General features: G+C 46.0%; 1 protein-coding gene across 4 annotated transcripts; it reads left to right on the top strand.

Annotated features, from left to right (window-relative positions):
* The first annotated feature begins 515 nt into the window (after positions 1–515).
* Positions 516–22,063, top strand: TRIM37 (tripartite motif containing 37). 4 transcript variants are annotated; one of them, XM_041425253.1, is made up of 25 exons: positions 516–698; positions 1,936–2,037; positions 3,369–3,409; positions 3,965–4,081; positions 4,363–4,450; positions 5,289–5,411; positions 6,449–6,572; positions 7,288–7,355; positions 7,856–7,980; positions 8,668–8,718; positions 8,981–9,062; positions 10,417–10,493; positions 10,870–11,049; positions 11,565–11,679; positions 11,790–12,002; positions 12,370–12,506; positions 13,200–13,297; positions 14,278–14,478; positions 16,075–16,386; positions 17,112–17,240; positions 18,099–18,273; positions 18,937–19,055; positions 20,450–20,602; positions 21,132–21,210; positions 21,490–22,063. In XM_041425253.1, the coding sequence occupies exons 1-25, from the start codon at positions 678–680 to the stop codon at positions 21,491–21,493; spliced, it is 2,934 nt and encodes a 977-aa protein (XP_041281187.1). In that variant the 5' UTR covers positions 516–677; the 3' UTR covers positions 21,494–22,063. The 4 variants fall into 4 exon arrangements, 3 of the variants coding, with proteins under 3 accessions (XP_041281187.1, XP_041281189.1, XP_041281188.1); XM_041425255.1 differs by having other exon boundaries at positions 17,112–17,192; XM_041425254.1 differs by lacking the exon at positions 516–698 and adding an exon at positions 1,036–1,157.
* The last annotated feature ends 199 nt before the right edge of the window (positions 22,064–22,262 follow it).

The following is a 22,262-nucleotide window of genomic DNA, read 5'->3' on the forward strand; positions in this document are numbered from 1 at the left end:
GGACTCAATCCTTGCTGTGCCACTACCAACAGCAGCGTTAAATATTGAATTTAGAGCTGGCTATGGTGACTGAAGGTAGCTGTCAGCCGGGGGTGGAAACTCATCCTCGCTCCTGAAACCTCGCCGGTAAGGAAAAATAAATAAAAATAATAAAGAAAAATAACGAGACGTAAAGAAAATTAAAGGAAAATCGAGCGAGATCCGAGCGCGGGGCTCTTTCCCCGCCGGTTCCCCTCAGGCGCCGCCGCTCCTCCCGCCTAACACTAGGCAGTAAAGGCAACTTTAGGCGGGTTCCAAGGAAAAAGCCGTGGAGGAAGCACATTTTGGCAGTTTTGTGTTCTCCTGGGGATGCCTTTTGCAGCTGCGGTGTGCCTGGAGCCCTGGGCTCTGTGGTTTTAAAACCCAAACCCAAATCCTGACCCTGGGCAGCACAAGCCGCCTCATCGCCCCTCACGCCGCCACGCCCCCTGCGGGCGGCCCCGCGCATGCGCGGTGCTGGCGGGGCGGGGCGGCCGCTCTGCCGCGGTCACGGCCCGGCGGGTGCGCGGGGCCGCGCTCGGATCGCGGCGTCCGCTCCTGGGAACGCCGCTCACGGAGCCTCCGCTCCTCACCCGCGGGCACGGACAGGGAGGCCGGGGCCAGCCGTCCCTGCTCCCGCCGCTGGCGGAGCCGCAGCCATGGACGAGCAGAGCGTGGAGGTGAGCGGGCGGGCGGCGCGCGCTCCCTCAGGGCGGTGAGGGGGCAGCGGCTGCGGCTTCTCCTCCGCGCCCGCCCGGGTTTACCGGAGCTCCTCCTCGGCTCCGTGTACCCTGCGTGAGGGGGGGGAAAAAAATGGCCGAGCGGTAGCGAACGGTGTCGGCCCGTGCGCTGGGAACAGCCTGCGGCGCTGCGGGGCTTGGCTCGGGTGGGCAGGCAGGCTGCAGGTGGGGAGGGCGTAGGAAATGAGCTGCCGGTGCCAGTTCCGGAGGTGGATGGATCCAGGCGGGGATGGAAGGAGGGATGGATGGAGACCTGGCGCGCACCGAGCCCGCCTTGGCACCGTGGAGGTGCAGAAGTGACCCGGCAGCTCAAACACCTGCTGGGGGCTGTGTCACAGCCAGGCTGGGAAAGGATGGAAAACGCCGGCTGCGAGTATCTGCTGGAAACGCTTTTCGATGGTTTGTAGCTGTTAAAGGAGGCGTTAATGTGTGGGAGATATATTGGTATCCGTGAATTGAAGATGTCGTGCTTTTGTGCTGATTCACAATCTCAGTGCTGTGGGGAAAAAAATTAGCCCACCTGAAGGAGCTTATGAAGTTCCAGAGTTATAACTAAAAATATTTTTATTCCTGTGTGATACAGGATGGAAAACTTCCTTATCAATTAAAAATTATCAATATAGGAAGCAAACATTGCTTTCAGAATAACTTTCTCATTTGGGGAATGTTTTTATCACCCAAAATTGATTAAATAGGGTGAGGGAGAGTGTAGAAATAGTGGAACTAATGCTAGACCTTAAAAGAATATAAGTCTTATAAAAGTCAAAAAAATACCCGTTTCAGTTCAACGCCTCTTGTGTATTACACATACATGCACTTAAATGATCTAGAAATAGTTTAGTTCCAGTCCACTGTCTGCAGGTACAACACCATTTCTTCTGGCAGCTGCACAGTCCCGTGTGAACACACGCAGGAATATCTTGGCTACAGAAAAGCCTGCCCCAAAAGAGATAAGACAAAGAGAAAATATTCCTTGAAGAAAGAGAATAGTGTTATAAAACAGGTGCTGGTGCAGTGTAGGAGAAGCTGAGGGGGAGAGTTGTGGTGTGCAGGTTGTATCTCCCCCGGAGATGTGCTGTTTGGAGCAGGACAGAAACCTGGCACCGTGCCTGGGGAACAAACGCAGCCCTGGTGCGTCTGAAGCATGTTTAACAATGGTGCTAATCCCCCTTTGCAGAGCATTGCCGAGGTGTTCCGATGTTTTATTTGTATGGAGAAGCTGCGGGATGCCCGCCTGTGCCCTCACTGCTCCAAGCTCTGCTGTTTCAGCTGTATCCGGGTGAGTTTGCTTGGTTTAGTCTGTTCTTTCAAAGGTTTGAACTGAAAACTGGCTGAGCTTATGAAAACATTCTTTTCCTGCAGTTCCAAGGATTCCTTTTTTGGTTTTTTTTTTTTTTTCCCCCCCTCCTTTAGTTTCCCTTTCAAAACCTTTTATAACACCCCTGAGGAAGAAGTAGGCAGGCTGTGCATTGCCTTCAGTGGTGCTAATTATAGGCACCATCTGGAATAATTGCTTTAAGGAAGAGGCACACAATGATCCCTTCTTTAGCACCTCCTGAGAATTGGTGATGCCTGTACGGAAGACAAAAGTTGGGACAGAAATCAGATGCTGGCTTTGCATCTGGGAAGGTCACAGCATCACCTCGTGTATCCTGGAGGTGTTTTGTAATGCTTGTCAGGCTGGTGTGGTGTGATCAGGTGGGGCTAAATCTTTCTCAGGGGAGGCTGAGGCAGCACCTGAATCCTCATTCCTCTGTTGAGGCTGTGGTTCCCAGTGTATCACACTCCAGTTCTAAATCCAGATGCTGTTTTGTTTTGCTGTAGCAGCAAAAGGTTCAGCTGAGGTTTCCAGACCTCCGGTAGTATTTCCAGAAATTGGAACAGACATTCATCCTTCGCCCTGGAAGCTCTGACAAGAGCTGTAGGTGAAGGATTCGTGCTGCATATTAAGGATTTTAGTGACATATTGTTGCTGGGTGGTGAGAGATTATTCATGAGACTCTTTAAATGTAGTAGAGAGCTGACAAATATAAACCCATCAACTGCTGAGCTTTTACACTTGTGAGTTGTAGTGGGCAGGTGAAGTTCTTTGCTCAGCTGTTTGTCCCTGGAGCTTTCTGGAAGAGAAGCATTCATGGGCTCCTTGTGGATTTGATCATTGAACTTCAGGTATTTAATTTGTCTATAAATAACTCAAGAGGAAGAAATAAATTAGCTCGAAGACTAATTAGACTCTGAAAAAGATGCTTGTGGTGTCTTTTTCTTTCCTTTATTGAAGGAATAAAGTCTAAGTCTCTTTAGTCTAAGACTCTGGGAATCTGCCAGGTGGGTGTTTTCTAATGCAATATTTGGTACCTCAGAATTCTCAGTGTAATTTTAACTGAAGCATCTCTGACATCTAAAGACAAGTGGTTGTTTGTTACTAAGACACAAAGAGCAGCTTCTTCTGTCACTAAGTGGTTGAACAGTTAAATGAAAATTTGCTAAACAGGGAAACATATAGGAAAGCTGTAATAAAAATAAGTAACTCCTAATTAATAGTGGAATGTATTTGCCTGCAGTTCTTTCATTCCAGTCTGTTTAAAAAGGTTTCCCCTTTTTCCATCACAGCGCTGGCTGACTGAACAAAGAGCTCAGTGCCCTCATTGTAGGTAAGGTATTTTTAATATCAGGAATTGGGTGGATTGTCCTGTTCTGATCAATCTATTTTTCAGTGCAGGTTGCACTAAATTTATAAGCTTTAATTTTTTTTCAGACCTGCCTGCTGTTTCTATAAAAATTGGCCCTGGTATAATACTTCTTCCAAAATGCATTCTGGTTTTGTGGCAAGCTAAGCAGGATCTTTGTTCTTCCCACAAAGCACTGCTGTGCACATAGCTGGTGTAACAGGAGTAACTGGAGGGAATTCCTCTTTATATTCTTCTTTCAAAAGTCAGGGTGAAAGTGTCAATTTTTAATGCCTGTCATTCATGTGGTGTGCCTGTGCAGCCATTCTGTGTATCATTGCAGGCTGCAGTTCCCACCTCTCCCCAGATGATCAAATTACTTAATTTTTTTTTTTTCTCTTGGAATAACTAGTCCAGTTTCTGCTCTTTTTTTACCTGTAACTCCTCTGGTAATGTAGAATTGAACTGAACTCACTTCAGTGCTTCTTCTTTAGCTCCTGGAGCCAAATTCCTGCTCTAACTGTGCCATCCTTCCTGCAGAGCCCCCCTGCAGCTCCGAGAGCTTGTCAACTGTCGCTGGGCAGAGGAGGTCACACAGCAGCTGGACACACTTCAGCTCTGCAGCCTCACAAAGCATGAAGAGAATGAAAAGGACAAGTAAATGGAGTGTTCTTTGCATCAAGTGTTTTGTGGTTTGGATAATAGGAGCTAATTTTAGTAATGTACTCTCTGTATCTGTGAAGTGCTTCTGGAGAGAATACTAAAAGCAACGTTTATCTTACAAAAGGTTTTTATTGACTGCAGCTGTTCTTCCTGCAAAAGATGTTTAATGCTTTACTTGCAGGGTTGTGCAGCCAAACAAGTGCAAATGTTAGGCTGAGTTTGTAGAAAATTCATAGCTGTTTTCTGTAGGTGATAGGTGTGTTTTTTGGTTTCAGGTGTGAAAACCATCATGAGAAGCTCAGTGTTTTCTGCTGGACCTGCAAGAAGTGTATCTGCCACCAGTGTGCACTTTGGGGAGGAATGGTAAGGGGAGACTTGCTGGAATGCACATGCTATGAGGGACTTCAAACTTTGTGTCTGACAGTGGTTTTGAAGAACTAGAAATGCTGTGAAACTGCTGTTGTGGCTGTTGGATTGCCATGCAAATACTGCAGTTTTAGATGTATTTATTATTCAGTAACACTGCTTGTGAAACACGATACTGTCAGTCCATAATTAGAGAAGGAAATTGAATTTTTGCCAAAAGCATGTCAGAATTACCTTCCTTGTTATAAACTTCATGATGTTTTGGACAAATTCTGTGTGGTGGGGAGAGTTTTGTGGGCAAAGGAAGAAGCCTTGCTCAGAAAACACAGATAACACTTGTTGATTAATTTTTCTGGCCTCTGATCTCCAAAGCTATTAAATTCATCAGTGTTTATCTGTCCATTTGGGTATTCAAGGAGAAATAGCTGTTGCTGTTTGGAATGTAAGTGGTTAACAGTGTGCTGCCTTTGTTTGGGAAGGGTGTATTAATAATAATAATAATGATAAAAATAAACCTTCTATCAATATTTGATTTGGTAAAGGATTGCACAATGAATGAAGCAGTTTATTTTTGGAGGGCTCTTGAGACTCCAAATAACTCCTGACAGGAAGCTTTGATGGAATGAGAGCCAAATTCCTGACTTCTTACAAAGGGAAGTGAAAGACTGACTTCCTACATACAATCTGCTTTGGAACTGTTCCAGAATGAGTGATGCTCTCGTAGGCTTTCTTCCCTTCTCTTTCAGGAATTTAATAGGAGTGGAATAAAGTGGAAAAGAGATGCTGTATTATTCACCACCACCTCCTCCTCCTCCCTTTTTTTCTCTTTGAACAGCATGGAGGACATACTTTTAAACCACTGGCAGAAATCTACGAGCAGCACGTCACCAAAGTAAATGAAGAAGTGGCAAAGCTGAGGAGAAGACTCATGGAATTGATCAGCTTGGTGCAGGAAGTGGTAAGAAAGTTCTCCTGTAGTGGCAAAGAATAACTGTTAGAAGGTGGTGAGATTATCCCATAGAGAGAACTTGTTGTTTTTTCATTTGACTCTTTTTATACAATGTGGAAAGATCAGAATATTCTCAATTCTGGTTTAGAGTTAGGTAACAGAATTTTTCTTTTGGGGTGTACTGTTTAAAAGCTGCAGTTGGACACTTCTTTCAACACTTAAAGTGTGTTCTGTCATGCTAAATGAGTACAAAAATACTTCATTCTATCAGCTTATTTTCCTTTTTCTAGGATAATAAACTGTAAATGTATTTGAGCCTGCAGGATGAGACCAGTTGGAGATGTTTGTGCATCTCCTTTTTCTTCCCTGTGGGATAAATGTGTCAAAAATCCAAATATTGACACGTTCAGCTTGGGCAGTTTCAGTGGAAATTCCAGCAATTTGATGCAGTTTCTTGTATCCCAGGAAGAATTACTTTTATGTTCTGTTCATTTATGATGTGTAGTCTTCGTGCACATAAAACCAGGAATTTTTGGAGCGAGTTTCTGTATGATTTTTGCCCATTTTTCAGGTGCTTATTTGGATAGTTTTGCTCTCCTCCAGCTCAGATGTGACTTTATAAACACAAGTGTGGTGATAAAATGCTGAGAGTCTGTGGCCTTACCCTGCCAGGGAGAAGGGTGCTGGTCTTATCCATTATTGTTACCACAAAACTTTTCTGGTTTTATCACCTTCTTCTTGCTACCACAAAGAATAAAACACTTTTCTGCACTGGTTAAGTTGCTGAAGAGAAACTGGCAGCTGCATTTACAGGTCTGATCCTAAAAAATCCCCACATGACAAATCCCTGTGCGATCAGACAACGTTGCTCAGCTTCCCAGCTACCCTTGGGACACTCTGAGGGATCCGGTGAAATCACTCAACAAAAACATCACTCCTGTCTTCCCTCTCAGGGGATTTAGGGACACTTAAGCTTCTCTGGGGTGTGAGAGAGTGGAGCCAAGGCGTGACTGAGGCGAGGTGTGAAGGTTTTTGTGCCCGTGCAGGAGCGCAACGTGGAGGCCGTGCGCAGCGCCAAGGACGAGCGCGTGCGCGAGATCCGCAACGCCGTGGAGATGATGATCGCCCGCCTGGACACCCAGCTCAAGAACAAGCTCATCACTCTCATGGGTGGGTGTTGGCCTCTGTGAGGAGGTGGAGAAATGTATTGACAATGTGTAAATCCGCTGAGAAACTTTGTTTCCCTGGGAGGGTGACTCCTTCGGCGCTGTGGTGTTTTGAGTAAGTTCCCTGCTGGAAGAAAACTTCCCCCTGCAGCAAAGTTTTTGGTTAATGATGTAGTTACTGTGGTAAGTCTAAATTCAACATAACCTGATTATATTCTGTTAAAAACTCCTATATAATGACTTGGAAAACATTCCCAGCTAGCTGGAAGTTATTTAGCACCTTTCAACTAAAGTGCTTTTCCTTCATCATTTATGTTGGTCAAGAAGTGCATCTTTCTAATTTGAAAATACATCTTCAAAATAGATACTCCTTTTAATGTAATTTTACTATAAGAAGGGCTTGTCTGGATAAGAGTAAAACCTGCTTTTCTTTCTGTCCATAAAAGCACCCCAGAACAACAAACCTGCCATTTCTGGGACTCAGAGTGTTTTGTTATTGACTTACCCTCAAATGAATTCTTCAGTGCAGCTCTAATTAAAAATGTAGACTTGCTTTTCAAATGCTTTCTCAATCAACCTTGCTGCATGTAGAAATCCTTTACTTTAGTATGTTCTGGGGCAGCTTCCAAGTGGAAACAAAAAAAAAAAAGAAAAATACACTTTCTTAAGAACTATTGAGTATGTGTTTTAGGGGTTTTTAACATCATTTCTTTAAACAGGTCAAAAGACATCACTTACTCAAGAAACTGAACTTCTGGAAACCCTGCTTCAAGAAGTAGAACATCAGGTAATTATGAAAAGAGATTAAATGTTGTGTAGATAGGCCAACTGAGGAGGGATCTTTCTTAGTTTTTTATTTTAAAAATATTAATTGATGGATATTTCTGGAGGATATCTTTTCATTGATGTGGCCTTAGTTTCTTAAAAATAAGTGCACAGTTGGGCACAGTTTCTTAAAAATAAGTGTGTCTCTAGAGGTGCTCAAAGGTGTTGTGTTGCTTGAAAAATTACTACAGGGATTAATGGCAATATCATACAAAATTACCCAGTTCTGTGTAAATTACCTTAATCTAAGGGAAATACATAGTGGCTGTTGTAACTTCCATTGTAGAATTCCAGAAAACAAAAAAACCCCAAAACCTCCAAGCTCCATTTTGTCATTGTGTTGTGGGTAAACTTTCTGAAGCTGTGACAAACACATAATTCAGTTGTTTAAAACCAAAAGTGGATAAAACCTTTGATTTTTACTGAGCTAAGGATTTTATTCCTTCTTTTTTCCCCTCCTAGTTACGGTCCTGCAGCAAGAGTGAGCTGATATCCAAAAGTTCAGAGATCCTGATGATGTTCCAGCAGGTCCATCGGAAGCCCATGGCCTCTTTTGTCACCACTCCTGTCCCCCCAGACTTCACAAGGTGAGAGTTGCACTTCTGTTCTGTTTGTTCAGTGTTTAACAGCACATTTAAAGTACCTGAGAGGAGAGTTTCCTCTTAATTTACTCCTTGTAGTAACCTGTGCTGCAAGTAGGCTTTTGTGTCCCAGCAGAGCTTATTTTGTGTCTGTAGTCCCTGCTGGGGAGTCAGGACAGTGGATTCCAGCTCACCTTTTTTTTTTTTCTCTTTTACACTTAGTTTACGGATTTGTCCTTTTTTCTCTTATTATTGGGTCATTCAGTATGTAATTGCCAGGCTCTCATGAGATGCCTCTGCAGGTCACCTTAATTCAGAATATACAGCCAAAATCACTTCATAGCACAATTCTTCATCAGGAGAATCCTGCTGGTGCTGGGTTCTGAGGGAGGCTGTGCTGAAAAAATGTCTCCAAAAAGTGGAAAGTCAGAGAAGTCTCAAGAATTCCTCAGCAAAAATCGGTTTGCCTGTGTCTTGGTTTAAATCTGGATGTTTATTTTCCAATGGCACCAAGGTATCTCCTCCTAAGGAGGTGGATAAATGGAATTATCCTGCAATAACCCAGTGTAGTGCTGATGAATTTCAGTGCCTCTGGTGACCTAAATCATCTAAAGTTCTTCTACAGATTGCAAAAGTTGGGATTTTTAGTGCCATGTTATTCAAGTGTAATATATTTATTCTTTCCCCCCACAGTGAATTGGTTCCAGCCTATGACTCAACTACATTTGTCTTGGAAAACTTCAGGTAAGAATGTATCTTTAATTACTGTGAACATTGGCAACATCCTTCTGTTCCTTCTGTACGTGAGAAGTGTTATTTAAAACACACAACAACCTCCACAGAAAACAGTGAGATGTAGACTAAACGATGGGAATTTCATTAAAAATATCTTGTTTACCAGATGAACAATTATTTTCCATGATAAAGACAATTCCCTGTGCAGCTCCTGGCTCCATGAGGGATTTGCTTTGTCCCAGTACCAAATGTTTTTCCTCCTCTCTCCCAGCACCCTGCGGCAGCGAGCGGATCCTGTGTACAGCCCTCCCCTGCAGGTGTCAGGACTGTGCTGGAGATTAAAAGTTTACCCGGTGAGTTTTGTCTTCAGCTGGAGCTGTTATCACATCCCAACTCATTCCCAGGCTTTCCAGTAAGGAATCATGTTTGTCTCATGTATGAAAAGCTGTAGGAAAAGAACATTATAATGAACTGATCACCAACCTTTGGAGAATTCCATCTCTGCCTCCAGATCTCCAGTGAGAACATGCTCAGTATAGTTTGGTTAATTTAGAAGCAATTAAAGATGGGTCCTGCTAATATTGCAGAGGAATTTTGATGGATATTTTCATGTCTCAGGGATTTTTGCAGATGTTCCTTACAGAACTGAGGTATAGAGTAACTTACCCTGTTTGAGTGATACTTCCTGGGGAAGGTGGGAGGAGGACCAAGCATTTGTCCTTGACTCTGCACCCAGCTCTCAACCTGGACATTAAAACTTGTATTTTGCTATGTCCCTTCAGTGGGCTGAATATTCCAGTTTCAGAAGCTTTGTCCCTGTTGGAATGTTGACCCCCAAGCTGGCATCTTCCCACATTCCCTGCTCTGCTCAGTGCTGCTCCTGCAGCTGTGTGGAGAAGGAGTTTGGTGGTGGAGCAGCAGCTCTGTCTTAGTGATTTTTGTGGCATCCCTGAAAAATTTGCTCCATAAGTTAAATCCATGGATGCCCAGAATTGAATTATTGTAGTGCAGAGGTGGAACTGTGTGGAAATTTCCAGAGTATTATAAATTCAGGATTAGCTACCTGAGCTGTGCTGTCAGAAAGCATTAAAATTTATTTTTTCAATGGTAAGTTGAAATGTTTCTTCAAGCTGGAGGATCCAAGTTGAGCCATTCTTCATCCTTGATTCAGGTGAGTGTGATGGAGGTTTTGCTGTATTTTTTTCTTGACTTCTGGTGATTCTAATATTGTTTCTCAGTTAACTGCCCTAACTTTTCATGTTGCATGGGATTTTTTTTTCTGAACAAATTGCTCTTTTCTCAAAGATTAAGTAGCTTTGAAATGTGACTGTATGCAAAGTATACAGAACTAATGTTTAACCTAAAATAATGTTTTTCTGATACATTGTTTGTCTATTCAGACTTCCACTTAATCAAATACCTAAAGTGTTAATAGAGTAATTAAAGCTTTGTCTTGAGATTTATATCTGAGATACCAATACTACACTCTGAATGTGCTTCTTGTTGATTCATGTTACAATAGGAGGTCACTGAAGACTAAAAATCACAACTGTGACATCCAAAGTAGATTCTTGCTGCAAATCCAGTGCTGACTGAGGCTGTTTTCTAAACATCTCTAATTCTTCTGTATCAAATTGTTTCGGTTTGAAATTTTTTTTTCTAGTTTTTTCTTTCTATTTTTAATCAATGTCTCGATTTTATTTCAAGGATGGAAATGGAGTGGTTCGGGGCTACTACCTGTCAGTGTTCCTGGAGCTGTCTGCTGGCTTGCCAGAGACATCCAAGTAAGCAAAGCTGCAGTAAGAGCAGGTGTTGGGGTTTTTCTGTCAGAGAATGCAAAGCCTTTTGAAAAAGAATGGTGAGACTTCTGTTGAGCTTTGACTCAGGCACAGAGATAATATTTTAAAGTTGTTACTCAGTGGCTTTCTTGAGATAAAAAAGAAGTTGGTAAAACAACTGATAAGTGTGTCTTTGTAGTAGTTCAGCCCTGGAGTTCTCTGCTCCCTATTCCTGCTCTTTTATTTTTCACTCTTTATTTAAGTGTTCAGTAAAATTTTAGGCCTGACTCACTCATTCAGCTGGGCAAGGAAGTGCAGCTCTTAAACCACTCAGCAATTCTGACATCTTTTGTTCCAAATCCCTGTTCCTTTCCCCTGGCAGGTATGAATACCGTGTAGAAATGGTTCACCAGTCCACCAATGATCCCACCAAAAACATCATCCGGGAATTTGCCTCTGACTTTGAAGTTGGGGAATGTTGGGGGTACAACCGATTCTTCCGCCTGGACCTGCTGGCCAACGAGGGCTACCTGAACCGGCAGAACGACACCGTGATCCTCAGGTGGGCTTGGCTCTCCTCCCCAGGGGTCACCACAAACCTGCTGCTGAAATAGGCAGTCATTTACCAGTTGGAATTGAAAATATTGGTGCTATGTTTTGTTCCAAGTGGATTTCACTGGTGGGTTTAAAGGAGGAGACGTGCCAAGGGAGTTGTGGAGTATCTTAAGTGTATCTTCCTTTGAGGAGGGGCTGCTCCTGGCATTAATAAGGGTTGGAGACCTGTAGCTATCAGAATTAAAGGAAAAAGGTGCTTTCTCTCCCTCTTTAGAAACAGTTTTAGTGAGCACTGGAGAACTTTGGGTATAAAAGTCTGTGAGTCCCTGCTGCAGAACTCACTGTGGCCAGTCAGGGTGTTCAGTCCACCAGGACCTGTTGTCTGTTAAGTTTATTCACCACTAGATTTTAGGTTTTAAGGTTTTTCTGCAGGGCTTTTTGAATGGAGGGAGGGACATTTAAAAACAAACCCCAAACCAAACAAACTCCCTCAAAAACCCCTTTTCAAATGTTCCTTTGAAGGTTCCAAGTGCGCTCACCAACCTTCTTCCAGAAGTGCCGGGATCAGCACTGGTACATTGCTCAGCTGGAAGCAGCTCAGACAAGTTACATCCAACAAATAAACAACCTGAAAGAAGTAAGTGGGGTGTTTGTAAATGTAAAATCACCTCTTGGAGTGTCTCTGCCAGTCAACAAAGGTGCTTGATTTGCTGCTGCTGCTCCATTGTTATTTTTGTGATCTTCCAGAGGCTCGCGATTGAACTGTCCCGGACTCAGAAATCCCGAGGGGTTTCCCCTCCAGACACTCACCTCAGTCCCCAGAATGATGAGGGCTCAGAGACCAGAGCAAAGAAACCTGGGCAAAGCATTGAAGCACTGCTTGAGAATTTCACTGCTCCAGGATTGGCACGGGAGAACAAGGAAGAGGAGGAAGAGAAGACTCAGCAGGAAGACTTTAATGTAGGAATTCTCTGTTTATGTTTAGCTTTCTTTGATAAGGCAGCAATAGAAACAGGGGAACTTGTGAATTGTAAATGAGGTTTATTACCCTTGCTGTGGAAATACGAGATGACACTCTTGAGAGCTGTGAGTGAGAGGTGACTCCAGAGAGATGTTCCAGAACTGAGCTAAAAGATGCCACCACAAAAAGTCTTCAAGTTGCAGCTGAAAAATCTGATTTGTGTTTGTTCTTTAATGTGCTTTGAGAGCCTCCTCACTGCTGTGTGTTAGTGACACTGGGGACAGAGAGTGTCTGTTCATAGCTTTTGGGATGCATTAAGGTGCTGCTGAATGTTTCTAGATCAAAGAGCTCCTGCTTTTCCTGCAGCACGAGCTCTCAGATGGTGACCTGGATATAGATCTTGCTGGAGAAGATGAGGTGAACCACCTTGATGGCAGCAGCTCTTCAGCAAGTTCAACAGCAACCAGTAACACTGAAGAAAATGATATTGATGAAGAAACTATGTAAGTAACTAAAAATGTCTTTCAGATCATCCTGTACCCAGGCTAATCATCCTAATTCCAGTGGAAACTGAGTAATTTGCTGGGGTGTGTGGGATTCCAGTGTGATTTGGGAGGTGGCTCCTATACCGGGAGCAGCACAAACTCATGGAGTTAGTGCTAAACATTGAATTTTTGGTCAGCTAATTAGTGTCTTTCTGATCTCTTTATTTACATTAGTGCTGCATTCTGTCTTTGACAAGTGATAATCTGTGAAGGTTCTTTCCCAAAACACTACTGAGGAATCTGTCTCAGCACTGTAACAGAGTAGAGGTCTGCTACTGGGGAGTGTTGCAGTAGTGGGAGAGTGATGATGAGGACAGGTACTTAAATTAGGAAATTCAAGACTGAGCAGAGCTGATGTCAAATCCTGGAATCTTAATTAAAACATGACAATCTGCTGCTGCACTTACAAACGTTGGAGTTTGCAGCATCACATTTTGCAGTCTAGGTACATACAGCACTTTTGGCTCTTGGCTAACGAGACAGTCATTTAATTACTACACTTCCTTTGTTCAGTTTGGCTAGCTTGGAATGCAGGAAATACAATTTACAGCACTTTCTGTTGTTTTTTGAGGTTTGTGCCACAACATTTAACAAGAGCTGAGGAAAGCTAACAGTTGTATTCTCCTTTTCCCACCCTGATCACCCCTGAAGGTCTGGAGAGAATGATGTGGAATACAGCAGTACTATGGAGCTGGAAGATGGAGATCTCATGGAGGATGCAGCAGCTGCTGCTACTCCTGGAGCATCAGGTATGAAAAATGACTCCATAATTCCCATAAAAGTGAAACCCTGCTGGGTTCCTTCCTCTGCTCCTCTTGGAAGCAAAGCCAAGCTGTGTGTTCTGCAGGCAGTTCTATTTTGGGAACTGCTGCATCATGTGGTTTGTACTGATTATTGCAGTGTAGCAGAAACACTTCTTTGGTTCAATAAAAAAAAAAAAAGGTGGGGGGAGGGAATCATCTGAATGTGCTGGTTTAAAAATGATGTCAAAGTTTGGAGGGCAGCTTTGAAATGCCTTGTGTTCCAATCAATAGGAGACTGACAAGGAGTTTTTACTGATGTCAGGGTGACCTCTGAGTGGGTGACACATTCACTTGGGGTTTAATGCACTGCAAAACCCAAAGAATGTGGAGGGAATTGAGCAAAGAATCCTCACAAGCCAAGCAGAAATACATTTTAAATGCAGCATGATAAGGTGTTCTGGGATTTTTTGCAGCCTGGAGATGATCACAACCCAAATTAGCCACAAGATTCTGAAAGAAGTCTTATATCTATATGGAATATAGAGAGATATTGTGGAATCTGAGTATATTTATTTAAGACAAAGATACCAGAAGTGGTATTTGTGCTGCTGTAAAAGTCTGTTGGTGCTTGGATGACAGAATTCCTTGTCTTGGAGTTCAGGGAGGGGCATGTTTGTCTCCTTGCTCCTTTAGAGTAACTCTGATCTTTGTATTGATTTGTTAACAAATCTGTTTATTAACAGATTTTTATAAAAGGTATGAAGTGAAGCACTTCCCCCTTTCCAGCTGTTTTTATCTTCCCCTTTAATTAATCAGCAGCACATCTGATTGCTTTCAGCATCCAGAAACCCACAAAATACCCACGTCTCCTTAATTTCACGGGGTCAATTCATTCCTAATCTACTTGTGTGACTCTTTTTGTTTTTCCCAGGGAATAAAGCCCCCCTGTGTCCCACACCTCCCACCTTTGTGTCTCTCCTGCTCAGGTTCCAGCCACAGCTACAGCAGTGCCAGTGGGAGACCCTCCCGGCGGGGAGCCAGCGCCCTGGGCTCCACAGCCAGCAGCAGCTTGCTGGACATAGATCCCCTCATTCTAATCCACCTGTTGGACCTGAAAGACAGAAATGGCATGGAAAACCTCTGGGGCCTTCAGCCACGTCCTCCTGCCTCTCTTCTGCAGAACAGAGGTAACTACACCACGTGTCTGATGGTTTCATTCCACCTGGGGGTGACTGAAAAGACTCTTTTTCTGGAAGGGGTTGGCACTGGAGGCAGCACAACACACAGTTCTGTGCTGAGGCAGCAGCTCCACCTCTCCCTGCACACAGCTGGAGTGGCTGGGAGTGCTTGGAGCATGGTGCAAACCAAAAAGATAAATCCTGGAATTTAGAGGCCATTAGAGCTAGAAAAATGTGAGTGGTTGTAAGGGCTGGAAAATGAAAAAAACAAAAAAGAAAAACGGATTAAAATGTCAGGAGCCAAAAATAGTGATGGTATTTAAATAATTGAGGAGTATTTGTGGTTCAGTTGAGACCCTTAACCCAAAAATACCAATTAACTCCATGTGCAGCAGCAGAGCTGGCAGCCCTGGCACCTCTGGCTCTTCCTGGAGGTTGCTTGTTCCTCTGGTAGTGAGGAATTCAATTTATTATTGAGGTTTCATTGAATTTTGTCATGATTGACACTTATTTGAACTGTTTGCTGACTTTGTAGAACAGAAAAGAGAAATAAATGTCCCTTTGCTACAAGTGATGCTTGCTGCCACAATGCCATTGGTGGCACTGAATTTAAAAGCTGGCTCAAACTCTTTGTTCCTTTGTCATTAGCTTTTTAGAGTTACATAAACAGCCATGAATTTTCAGTGAATGTAATCCATATTTCCAAAAATGGAAGTCAATTCTAGAGGAAGTAGAAAAAAAGAAGGAACAGCACATGAACTGAGAGTCCCAGTTCTGTTTTGCTTTTGGAAAAAGCCCTGGACAAAAGGAGCTCAGGAGAGGGCACTGCACTTTGTGCTGTGCCTCTCAGGCAGGGTGAAGCTCTCCTGTTGTGCTGAGCTGTGTGAATCTTTAGCTACTGAGCACACAGCCAAAATCACCTTTTCTGTGGAGCTTCCCTTGGGATTTGAGTGTTCCCACTCAAATTGAACTTGGTCAGTAAAGACAAAGCTGCTGTTCCATTTGGAGTTTGCCAGACCTCACCTCCTGAGGTGAAGGTTTCTAAGAGCCACTTGACTTTACAGTTTGGAACAGCTGAATTTGCAGAGAAACACAGAAATTATAACACTTCAGATAGATCCAGGCTGATCTAATTCCAGCTGAGCAGCACAGAGGCTTATTCAGGTATTGGCTGCTCAACCTGCTCTTCTGCTGTGAGGTACTGAAGGGAATTCCTTCCCTAGCTGCAGATTTCTTTGAGTTCTCTGTGTTATGAGATATTGGTGGTCTGAGAATCTTCCACACAAATTCAACAAGTTTTTATAAAACTAATTTGACACCAACTGGCAGCCTGGCTGGCAAGGTGGTGACTGAGGTGTCACCAGAATTCCTGCAGCAGCACTGGGAGCTGGCTTCTCCCAGTGAGCAGGACTGGGGACCTTCCTCCATGGCTGGGAACCAAACCCTGCTGTGCTTGGCAGTGCCTGCAGCCTCAGCGTGGTGCAGTGCCAGCACAGAATGTGTGTCCCTCACTCTTACAGCAGGACAAGAGGTACAATTCTTAGGTGTTTATCTGAGAATGGTTTTCCTCACCTGCTGTGTTCTCTGCCTGTTCCTTTGGCAAAGCCTCCTCCTATTCCCTGAAGGATCGGGAGCAGCGCAGGCACCAGGCCATGTGGAGGGTGCCCCCAGACCTGAAGATGCTGAAAAGACTCAAAACCCAGATGGCAGAAGTCCGGAGCAAGATGTCTGATGTGAAGAACCAGCTGTCTGAAGTGAGGAGCAGCAATGCTGCCTCAGGGGAGGGGCAGCCCAGCTTCTTCTCCATCGAGCAGGGGGCCCTGGCTGCCTGTGGCACTGACAGCTGCAGCAAGCTGCAGGAAATTGGGATGGAGCTGCTGACCAAGTCTTCTGTCACCAGTTGTTACATAAGGAATTGTAAGTGCGTGGGGAAGGGGGATTTAATCACCCTTACAGGTGGTTCATGTCCCCAGGCTGTTCCTCATACTCAGGTTCAGCTGGAAGATCAGAAATGTAAACCTGCCCTGCCCTTTCAAACACCAGACTTGGCCCCAAAGGCACTGCCAGAGCTGCTGCAGTGACAATGTTCTGAGGTTTAACCCTGTGTCCCTGCCAAAGCTGCTGCAGTGACAATGTTCTGAGATTTAACCCGGTGTCAGACTGCCAAAGCTGCTGCAGTGACAATGTTCTGAGATTTAACCCGGTGTCAGACTGCCAAAGCTGCTGCAGTGACAATGTTCTGAGGTTTAACCCAGTGTCAGACTGGTCTGAGCTGGTCACTCCCTTGGCTGTTCTGCAGCTGGCCCATCTGGGAACTCGAGAGAGCAAATTACAACAGTCCAGACTTGCTGAAATCTAAAATGCAAGGCAGCCAGGATTTGGGTTTGTCTCTCATTTATATTCTCATGCTGGCTGAAGGAACGTGGGTGGAGCTTTCTGCAGGATGTTCCAGTGTAAGGAAGTGAACATGACTTGAGCAGCCCAGGCCTCTGACAGGAAGGTGTGGAAGGATTTTGTGCAGGACTGAGAGTTAACAAACAATGAGAATAATGTGGAGCTTCACTTACAACAAGCATAGGCCAGGGTACGGCAGTGCTTTGACTGAACACTGGTCTGAACACATTTTTACACCTTTTTTGCAGCTGCCAGCAAGAAAAGTTCCTCAGCCAAACCCCTTCGCTCGGGAGCTGCTGGGAGCCTGTCCCTGAGGAGAGCCATGGACAGTGGGGACGGGAACCTGCGCCTGAAGGGGGACAGCCACCCTGCCGAGGGTACCTGGGGGACAGGGGGACAGCCACCCTGCCGAGGGGGACAGGGGGACAGCCACCCTGCCCAGGGTACCTGGGGGACAGGGGGACAGCCACCCTGCCCAGGGTACCTGGGGGACAGGGGGACAGCCACCCTGCCGAGGGTACCTGGGGGACAGGGGGACAGCCACCCTGCTGAGGGGGACAGGGGGACAGCCACCCTGCCAAGGGGGACAGGGGGACAGCCACCCTGCCAAGGGTACCTGGGGGGACAGGGGAACAGGAGGACAGCCACCCTGCCCAGGGGGACAGGGGGACAGCCACCCTGCCCAGGGTACCTGGGGGATAGGGGGACAGCCACCCTGCCCAGGGGGACAGGGGGACAGCCACCCTGCCAAGGGTGGAACCACCGGGGGGGTGGAACTGCCCTCTCTTACACAAAAGCTTCTCAGTGAGTCTTTCATTTGGCTACTGGAGTTTCCCTTAAATTTTCATGGAAAAAAAAAGGATTTTTCCCACCCAGTGGGTGTTGCTGTACCTCTGGTAGCTGAGCTGGGGGCAGCACCTCACATTCACTGAGCAGAGCATAAATATGTGTGTTATGTTCTGGTCTCTCAGCAAATACCTGAGGAGTGAACTTGGCAGTGAAAGTCCAGGATTGAACAGCACTGAGCCAGGTTTAAATTGTGATTTGGCTTAGAGGGAACTCAGGGAAACCCCAGTAAGGATTTTATGGCGGTGCTGCTCCTGAGCTGCACGATGCCCTTCCTTCAGCACAAGCACAAGGAAACCCCTGACACAGAAACTGGTGTTTTGCTCCTCTGCAGCATTCAGAGGAGGAGGGAGGGTCACAAGGGTCTCGTTTGTGCTCTCCCTGCCCAGGAGGCCTGGGGAACTCCAAGCTGAGTGCTCGGCCCCACGCTCGCGCCCTGGCTGGCCCCGAGGCGCTGCCCAAGCAGGAGGAGACGCCCTGTGAGGGGTCAGACTCTGAGCTGGGAGCTGCTGCCTTGAACGGCCTGGCTGCTGTAGAGAAGAACAGAAAAGTTGCAGCTCTGGGGTAAGGGTTTCTTCATTTTTTTTCTCTTATCTCCTCCCCCACCTTCCCTTGATCTGCAAAAACGCCACAATCTCCTAAAACCAGGTGCTTGTAGCATGAAAGAGAAATTACTTTGAAGTTTACTTGGTTGCTGCTGTTCCCTCTGGACAGCAATTTTTGGGTTTATAACTAGGTTACAAGTTGTCTTTTTTCTTTTTTTTTTTCATTTTTCTCTTGTTTTGATCAGCTCTGGCTGGAGTCTGACTCTTGGAATTTAAAGGCAGCCCAGGTTTGCTTTCCCACTTTTCCATGCAAAATATCCTCTAACTGAAATTTAATCACTTCTGATTTCTACATTTAAGATGATGTTTTTCACTCTAACTCAATTTTTCAGCTGTTTCATGATAATTCTCTGTTGGCCCCCTAAGCAAAGGGCAATGGAGTTTTTAAGTTATTTTTTTCTAAATAAGTAGAGTCACTTTTTTTTGGAAAATATTCAAACTTTTCAAGGTTTTTTTTTGATTGATTTAGAAATATTAAAATGTTTAAAAAAGCTGGAAGCTTAAGTGAGTGTGCAGATGACTTAAGGGGTAAAACCCAACGTGGCTCTAAAGGCTTTGTTCCCACAACTGAGGCTGAATTTCTAACGTGGGGTTTTGCATTTCTCCTAAATTCTTTCCCAAGCTCAAACTCCAAGGGATGTCGGACGGAAGGAGCCCAGCCTGGTGGCCTGGAGAGCAGCTCTGAGCCCGGGGAGCTGCAGGGGATGGGCTCTGAAGGAGCCTCTGCAGCAGCAGAGGAAGGTAATTTGGGTTTTGAGGGGGGCAGGTGCGGCGTGGCCGCGCTCCGGGCGCTGCTGCTCCGCCTCTGGAGCGGGCAAGGAGGAGAGGAAACCCCCCCAAAAAGCTGCTTCCATGGCTGCTGAGCTTTGCTGTGAGCTGCAGAATAAATCTGAGTGAGCACAGAAGATCTCTGTGTGGCTGCTGTCCAGGGGTGGCCGTGGCTCTCTGGACAAGCAGCTGCTTTTTGTACCTCGAGACAGCTCCAGGTCTTGGCTTTGCTGTTCAGTGGAGTGGCCTTGAGAAGCTGTTTCAGATCTAATTTCTGTAGTAGCCAGTGACCTTGGCTGGTAATTCTGCTGCCTCCAGGCACAGCCCCCCGTGGTAACTTTCTCCACAGCCACACAAGAGCCTCTCCAGCACTTCATTCCTGCTGGGTGTTGTGGTGCATAATCCAGTTTCCTTAGAGACTTGAAGGAAAGTTTCCCCCCTCCCTTCCTGCATCCTTTCCATGCTGGAAAAAAAATAACACTGTTTTTTTTTTTTTTTTCCCTTCTGAAAGTCCACATAGAGTTTTTCTTATCTTGCTAAAACTCTCCTGCCTTCCACCCCTGCACTAATTTGAATTTCAATGACTGGATTGTAGCACAAAGCCTATATTAAGGTGCCAGCATCCATCTCGAGCTGCAGTGTGCAATATTGTGTGGGAGTTGGCATTTACAGAAGGTCTCTCAGTGACAAAACTGAATTTCTGCTCTTAGTCACTGCAGCATGATCGTGATGTGCTCCTGCAGCTCTGCTCTCAGAGCAGGGAGCCCAATAGGAAAACGCTTTAGAAACTGAAATACTTCATTGTTAAAAACCCCAGGAAGCAAATATTACAATTTTTTTTTCACTTCAGAGGAGAAACTACAGTAAAATTGGCCCCTCACTTTGCTTTTTCTTAGCAATGAGCATGAGCCTTTAAGAAGCAGAGGCAAGCAGAGCCTGTGCTGTCCATGGGGAGTTCTGGCTGCCCAGTGCACACCCAGGAGTCACCAGAGCTCTGCTTCTGCTTTGGAGGGGAAATTTGTGTGAGACTCAAACACACTATTGCTGCTTGAAGGCTCTCTAGGCCCACCTGCCCCACAGGTTGTGCTGCCTTTTAGCTCCCAGAAAAGCAACTTTCATTTTCTGTCCCAGCTGCAGAGTAGACTGAGCAGCTCAGCTGGTGACACAGGACAAATCCAGCTGTGTTGAGGGCTGGTACCCAGTGCTCCATCAGACCCCTGGGTGCTTGGGAAATGCTCCTTCCCTCTGCTCTGATACCAAATCCCAGGAGCTGGCAGGAACTCTTCCATGGGACAAAGTCAGACATTCCAGCTGTGCAGATCCTGCTGCCATCGTTGTGCCCTGGCTGTCTCTGGTCTCTCTTGCAGCTGGGCTGTGTCAGAAGCACGTCCTTCACCTCCTGCCAGGCATGAGCAGTGACAGTGACATCGAGTGTGACACGGAAAACGAGGAGCAGGAAGATGCCACCTCTCCCTCAGAGGTGTTCAACCAGGCCTTCTCTGTGCAGCCCTCCACTGAAGGTAGAGCTGCTGGAGCCCCTCTTCCCAAACATTCCCAGTCTTCCCAGAGCTCCTTGGATGCAGATCCCTGGGGGAGCTGGGGAGGTGTTAAAGCTCCGAGTGCCAGTAAGATTTGGAACTCTCCTCTTGGGATCCCAATTAAAACAGCTCAAAACAGGAGAGGGAAACTCTTGCTAGCCTTGAGAAGTCAGTTTAGGTGAGTCTCCTGGGGAGGGCTGGAAAACCCAGAGCTCCAGTTCCCAACTGGAACTCCCTGTGAGCCAGGATTGGCACTGTAAGTAGGCTAATTCCAGGGAGGTAACCACTGCCTTAGACATGGATTTGCATCTTAATTGGCAGGAATGTGTTTCCAGCAGTTCACTGGAGCTTCAGAGTCTCCTCTGGTTGAGCTTTCACTTCCATCCAGTGGAGCAAAGCTGTGAGGCCGGGGGGTGAAGTTTTGGCCTGAGTGAAGGGAGGGGAGGGAGCATTCCCTGGCTGCTGCAGTGCTCCCTGGGAGCTGACTGGGCTTTGCTGTGTTCACCCTCAGGGCACTCCTCGGTGTTACCAGATGGGGATCAGGCCAGTTCTGAGGATCTCAGCTTTGTCCCTGCAGATGACAGCACCAGGTGAGTGGGAAGGTTCTCCTTGGGGCTGCACCTTCCCTGTGCTGCTCCAGGAGCTGCAGCCACGGAGCCACTGCTCAGCCTGTGCCAGGATCCTGAGCTCCCTCTGCCTCTGAGGCAGTCTGGGAAGGAGGGAGGGAGGGCTGAGCTCTAAATGCTCCCAAAACTGACTGGGTTGAAGCAGCTGGCATAAAATCTTAACTCTTAGATTTTGTTTGTTTGAAGCCTTCAAACTGCTCCAGCAGGAGAGTTTTCAGTGCAAACTGCCTTTGTTTGGAGCAGGTAGAGCGTGGGCTGGGGGCCTGAAGACCCACGGCTGCATCCCTGGGAGAGGAGTGTGGTTCCCTGGAGCTGAGCCCGGGGCTGTGCCCTCTCCACTCGGGTTCTTCTGCCCTTGTCTTCCCCTGCCCCGGGGCACAAGGACCTCTGCAGGGCTGGCACTGAGGGCTGGCACTGCTGCTCCTCCAGCCTCAGCTGCTCTGAGGAGTCGTGGGGAAGGTGCTGAGCCCCGGGCTGGGATGAGTGTCCTGCTGTGCCACTGGAATGAGCAGAGTGTGTGACTGGCCTTTGGAATGCTGGGGGAAAACAGCCACCACTCCAGTTGTTTTCCCCAGTTGGTGACGTGGACCAACCACACCCATTGCCAAACTCTTTGTTGTTGCATTTTGAGCTGCTGAAGTCCTTGTGAAGCTCCTCTGAGAGCTGATGCCTGGTTAGTGACAAAGCATGAGCCCTGTCAGTACCTGCCTGGTGTTGTCCTCGTGTGGCTGCCTGTGCCCTGTGTCCGTGTGAATGTGCTCTACAACTCCTAGTTTAAAACTGTTTGCACTTTGTTAATAAAATGAATGTTGAAATCTGAATTTCAGTTGTTTTGTGTGTGGATAAGTAAAGTGGTGGAGGCTGTCAGGGTCAGCTCCACTCGCTGCAGCACCTGGCTGCGCGTGGAGGGACTTTTTCCTGTCACTTTTTTCCTTAATTATTCAGTAAAAAGCACTTAAATCCCTCTGGGATTCTATTTGTAGAAGCCAGACCAAATGCTGAAATCTTGATTCAAA

The sequence above is a fragment of the Onychostruthus taczanowskii genome, unplaced genomic scaffold (assembly GCF_017590055.1).
Source record: "Onychostruthus taczanowskii isolate IOZ18803 unplaced genomic scaffold, ASM1759005v1 scaffold89, whole genome shotgun sequence".
In the NCBI taxonomy this organism is placed as follows: domain Eukaryota; kingdom Metazoa; phylum Chordata; class Aves; order Passeriformes; family Passeridae; genus Onychostruthus; species Onychostruthus taczanowskii.

Bases quoted from the DNA above. Each gene is read 5' to 3' on its own strand.
- TRIM37 (XM_041425253.1), top strand. From the start codon at position 678: ATGGACGAGCAGAGCGTGGAG. The intron at 13,298-14,277 runs GTATGAAAAATG...TCTCCTGCTCAG, and splicing joins TGCTACTCCTGGAGCATCAG to GTTCCAGCCACAGCTACAGC. The intron at 18,274-18,936 runs GTAAGGGTTTCT...TTCTTTCCCAAG, and splicing joins AGAAAAGTTGCAGCTCTGGG to CTCAAACTCCAAGGGATGTC.